We start from the raw sequence: 6,134 nt of genomic DNA on the forward strand, positions 1-6,134 counted from the left end.
AGATGAAGATGAAGATGAAGATGAAGATGAAGATGAAGATGAAGATGCAGATAAACATAACATAAGCATAAAAACGGTAAAGACCAAGACAGAGAGGAAGAAAGTGATAAGGATAAAAAGGAGAGAGAACTGAAGAATGAGCGATGTTATGTTATGGTGTGTTATGCTACACATGTTATATTGTTAAATCTTATGTTACGGTATGTTATGTTGTACTATAAATTATTATGTTATGCTGTGTACTAAGTTAAACTTTCCTCCACTTAACCCATTCCAAATAACGTTATTTCACCTCAACTCAACTCACATAAACTATCCTTAATTTTAACGGTTGAATTTCAACCGCTTGGCGAACACTAGTTTGTATAAAAACGCGGGCATAAGCTAGTATATAAATACATATAAGTATGTATGTAAGACATATCGGAAAATTTTATTATCATTCATTACATACATATATATGTATAGTGTATGCATATGTGTGTGTGTATTTTACTCAAGAATTTCTTGTATTTTCAGACTACTATACATATGTGTATACTCTTTGAAAAGAACTATTAATTCGAAATGATAACTTCACCAAGGCAATATATTACCTCTTCAAATCTTCTAGAAAAGATACATATTTTGAATAAGGATAAATTGAGTCATACCAATTATTCCATGAAAATATGTAATTTATGATACTACACAGTTAACAAGCCAATTTAATAAATTACTTACTACTTGTTGACATGCCCAGGGCCAATATCATCAAAGCACTGTTACAGCTATACTTAGGTAAAGACGTACGTACATACGTATGTACATACGAATGTATGTACACGCGATCATTCCCACCAAATAAGTTGTAAATAAAATAATTCAGCCCGTGCAACTGGGCCACCTCCGTTACGGCAAAAGGGGGGCAGAAAGGAACAGTGATGGCTTTGATGCTTAGTGGACGACGATCGTACACCTATCACCTGACTTATTTAACTTATTAATTCCTTCTTCAGCGATTTATGTACTTCATTCATTTCTGAGTTTCGCATCTTCCTTTGTCGTAGACTTTTCTAGGCTTCGCGTTTCACTATTTAATTATACATATTTATGTACAAACGTATGTACACAACGAGATCTAGATAAATCTCGCAATAATGCAATCGCAAGCATGTCAGGCTGTGTCCGCCCTATTTTTTTGTTTTTTGTTTTTTGTTTTATTGCATGTCATGAAGGTACTTTTTGCTCCGTATAAAAAGGAGACCGGATTGGGGCAGCTGCTGAATGCAGTGTACAGATTCTGCATACAACAGCTGAGGACAGGCATACAGGATTCCTTATGAAAAGTTCAATGGACATGTGCATACATATGTACATATGCACAGAGTATAAAATTACATTACGATATCTGTTCACTTAGCTATGCAATTATAACAAGGATCCAATTAATAGCAGCTTTATACTCAGGAATATATGTTACGAGTAGGTACGTATCGTGTTTTGATGGCAAAAAAAAAATGCGTAAAAAAATTTGACGAAAGAAGTTACTTAAGAACAACTTCGGCGAAGAAAGACGCTTAAGCATAGACTTATGCATACCTGACCAAGGACTGTTAAAGTCTGTCACTTCAGCATCATTCCCCAAAAACTCTTTGGGGAATTTACGTACTGTTATAGCCGCAAACATAGTTGACCGCGAATATAGTTGCCGTTTTAGCCCTTTGGTGGCTAAATTTAGCTATCACATACTTTATTTGGCCACATAAATTTAAAATTGCCGCTAGCCCCTTTTTTTTAGCCCTTTTTAGAATTTATTCATACTTGGCATGAAAAAGTTGTATATGCTTAATTTGTTTTTTTTTTTGCATTTATGTAAGAGATGAATTTTTAAACTAAGAAAGACTAATATATATACATATATGTATTGTATGTTCCTTACGCTTTTATACATACAAACTGTAAAAGTGTTGGGGCTGTTAACTTTTCTGTTAACGATTTAACTATAGTTTAAAATAAATTTGTTTGTAAATTTGTTTAATGACCCATCAAGTCAATTGACCGTGTATGTTCTTGTGGTGTGATTATACCAGCATGCTGGTGTCGTTAGTGGTGAAATTAGTTAAATTTTCTAAGTAAAAAGTATTTTGGCGGAAATTTCTTGCACTATATGAGTCAAAGCTGTATTTGTGGAAGATTACGTTCACGATATTGCAGTTGTGAATTACAAAGAAAAACAATGTTAAACAAAATGCTAGAAAAATTATGAAATTTCGGCTCTAATCATTTCGATCTTTCCTCGATCTCATTTGTAAAGAAATATATATTGTACCAGCATGCTGGTAAGTTATATGCTTCGAGCCTGATGGTACAATCACTTGATGTAACCAGCAAGCAGCTGGTACAAAAAGATTTTTGGTTGGATAAAATATTAGCTTTTTTTCCAAAGTTCATTGTTTTTATATACCATTACTTATTGCAAATGTTTACGTGTATACTTATATATGTATATGTAAGTAAAAAATTTTAGCTACCATTTTTAGCCACAACGAGTTTTTTTGGCTCTTTTTTAGCCCTTTTTTAAGGGAATTTGGCTACCACTAAAAATTATGCGCGGCAACACTGATGTGAAGAGTTTTACTTCGCTGAATTTCTTTTATGCGTCTTTTTGCGCAGCAAGCTTTTGAACTCGCGCCTTTATTCGTGTCTAGTGACGATATATCCTATTTATTGTATTTTTTTTAGTATAATTTATTTGGGTTCAATGGCGAAACTTGACTAAAAACTTTTAAACCGTTTCACTAAAATTTTGGATCTTTCAGATCAGAGGTGTTCAACAAATTTAAGTTACTGAACCAAACGACAAGAACGTCAATATCAATTACAATAACATCGTTCTGGGAGTAGCAAAAAATATTTCAACCCCAAACTAATGGATGAGCACTAGATTATGTCATTCTGCCCGCAAATAAGTATTCATTTATGCATCGCATGTTTAATTATATATTGAATCATTTCAAAGTCTCAGGCCCTTATTATGAGCTGCATTCGATTTTCGATCTTCGCTGGCTATCGAAGATCGAAGATCGAAAGTGAAATTCGTATTATGAGCTATGCAAGCGTGTCGAAATTTTCGTTGAGTATCGAATTTTCTGTCGAACAGAATTTTGCTTTCGATGGTGTAGCGAAGTGTTAGAAAATTGTGAAAAATGTATGATTTTGTATATGTTTTCTTACATTTTGGCGACTAGACACTAATTTTAAACAATTTTTATTAATTTCATGCAGTTCTAACATCGTGAATACTAAACACAAGCTCGAAAGGCTGGTTTTACTTGTGAAAGAAAATCCAATACTCTGTTGGCACGATCTCTGAGAACAAAATCGTAGCGCTGTTGATAGTTTTAAAATATTTTAAATAGATTTGGCTCACAAACGCCTCTTTAGATGGTCGGAACTTTTTAATGAATCCGTAGACAAATTTCTTAAATATATTTTATATCAAAATATATTCGAAAGGCTAATAAACTTAAACTCTCTTAAACATTTGCTACTCCTGGCCAGTTTACTAAGCTCTCATCCTCTGACGAATCGTTGAACCAGAACTCGTACTCATTTTACCACGTTTTTATAAACTTGCTTTCTTTTTTACTTCATTTTAATTAGAACAAATTTACATAAATATGTATAAGCACACTATCTGGTTTGCTCGATTTGTAAACAAAGCTTCTCAGCGGTGAAAAATATACTATTGTGAACAACCTAAACGAGCGAAATTCACAATAGCGCTATTCTTCATCGAATGAGCGCCATAATACCAAATGAAAATTCGTTCGCTCAGCACTTTCGACCACAGTCGAAAATCGAACGCAACTCATAATAGGGGCCTCAATTTTTGTTAGATGAACATAATCTCCTTATCAATCTTATTAACTTTATGATGAAATCTCCAAAAAATAAAAATGTTTAATTACCTCTCTATATTATTAAACGGGCGATATGTATGTACATATGTATCAGTGTGGATTTTGGAAAGCAACAATTATTCTTCCCTTTCCAGAAGGTCCAGACAGTCCTTCTGCGTTCTATGGCTACTTTGGACGCTATTCCATTAGATTTTAGAGATTTAGTTAATAGCAGCTTGGCTGTAAAAATACAGACTGATAGGGCGGAAGTAATGAGCCATCGAGCCGTCTCCATTAAAGTGTTTAGTATTGTCTGAGAAACGCTATAGTATTAGAAAAGACTTGCGAGAATAGGATAGACACTTGCCATCTATGTAATTTTCGATGTAAAGCCACATTCGACTGCACGAAAATAAGTTGTCTCTTTGCCGCGATGTCTGAATCTGGCATCCCCGCGAAACTAATACGGATGAATAAAATGAGCAATGCCACTACCTCCGCCAGAATTGGGAAGGATCCCTCCGAGCTGTTTGCTACCAAAAGGGATTTCAGTCAAGATGACTCCCATAAGTGTGATTTCTCTAATTTGATGTTGGAGAAGATAACAAGAGCCGTAGAACTGAACCACTCAGGCACAATTCTTTACAATTTCAATTGACACTGAAAATATCTGATATCTGTGCGCGTTGGCGATGGCTTCGCGACGCTTCCTCTGCGATGGAAAAATGAGGTGTAGAAGTACTTGGCTTCACTTGTCATTTTCAATTGGCGCGAATTGGCTCAGAAGAAAGACGACTGGCATGCTTTATTGAACTCGGCCAGAATCGTTTAAAGCCATCCCCAAAATATCAAAAATCCTAATTCCCATATAATTTGTATGAAGCATCCTACAATGACGCTCCGCTAGCGCCGGACAAATGCAAATGCAAGGTGGGATACTGAAGACAGGAGGAAAGAATGAATGCAAAAAAACAAAAAAGGAAATGCGGATAAAAATGAGAGGAATTGGGAAAACGTCAAAAATTTGAGTAGTTTTTTTTTTGTACAACGCGCGCTGCCACTCGATGGCCTTAGAAGACGCAATGCTTAGCGCTCCAATTTAGGGATGGCTGTTACGTGACTACAGCGAAAATCGTGAATCGTTTAGCAGAAACAATTGATTGCCGCTCCACATACCGACCAATGTGAACTCTTGAGTGAAACATCTTCTACCGATACATACCCCATACTATTTATATCCTGTCTACCTGCCTCTGTCGAAAAAAATATAGTCGTACATTCCTTCTAGTCACTTACCCGTATGCGACGCAAAGTCAATGACTTACCGCTTAACCAACCTACAATGTGCATAGCTCCACTTATGACTAACTCCCTGCGTGTCCCTTTGTTTGAACATTGCACCCGTCGTTGGTAGTCACCTCACCGACAGTTGGACGACTCTGCCAGCCAGCATTGTCTACACCCGTCGCTGGTAGTCGAGTCTAGTCGAGCGGCTGTGCCATGCGCCGTATCACATATGTATGTACATACTTGGAAGTACATATGTACATAATTATTAAAGCGGTCGTTGGGGCTTTAACTTTAACTGCTGTTGCACGAGATCGTTGAACGTTCTTGAAATAAGTCCAGTTCAATAGCCCCACTTTGATATTCGCGCGTGTGCAGACGAGTGCAAAGTGTTTAGCAGCAGCTGCTGTAGTTCTAACTATGTATTATTCTCACTAAATACATACAAACATATGTATGTAGGTAGATTTGTCACTTACATATATGTATGTATATGTCTGACCGCCGTGGCCGTTGCAGCCAGCCGCCAGTCGGCAAAAAGGACATGGACCTGCAGCTAAAATAGTACGGGTTATTCTGCTTCTGCTAGCTGTCAATGTACTTTCTTGCCACTTCAGCCTAACAAAGTTCAATGCATCTTCGTTGAGGTTTTTTTTTTCGCAGAACTTCATTGTGTGGTGGAATATTTTTATCATTGTAAGAACAATTTTTATTTTTATCACAACGTTAATATGCACTGAATACGTTATTGATATTTTACAGCCTCTTGATGCTACTGCATTTTTGTCCGATGACAAGCGCATACATACATACATATGTATAAATATATATGTACAAGCTTACGCTGTTGGTTTGCCGGTCAACAAACTTAAATATTTCCACGCGATTGCGTGTTGTGCGCGTGCATACATACATACATATGCATGAACTCAGGCGCATACTCAACAGGATATGCGCGCATGC

At 36.4% G+C, this 6,134-nt stretch overlaps 1 protein-coding gene across 1 annotated transcript in view; it reads right to left on the minus strand.

The window, feature by feature from the left end:
- The window catches only part of LOC118733085 (zinc metalloproteinase nas-13-like), a 157,492-nt gene extending 156,343 nt beyond the window's left edge, over positions 1 to 1,149 (minus strand). Inside the window, exon 1 of the mRNA XM_036462288.1 lies at positions 724 to 1,149. Within this exon, the coding sequence (XP_036318181.1) occupies positions 724 to 754 (31 nt within the window). The 5' untranslated portion in view covers positions 755 to 1,149. The remainder of the gene's footprint in view (positions 1 to 723) is intronic.
- Between the last annotated feature and the right edge of the window lie 4,985 nt (positions 1,150 to 6,134).

Source organism: Rhagoletis pomonella, unplaced genomic scaffold (assembly GCF_013731165.1).
Source record: "Rhagoletis pomonella isolate Grant_MI unplaced genomic scaffold, Rhpom_1.0 Rhpom_scaffold_00002, whole genome shotgun sequence".
Classification (NCBI taxonomy): Eukaryota; Metazoa; Arthropoda; class Insecta; order Diptera; family Tephritidae; genus Rhagoletis; species Rhagoletis pomonella.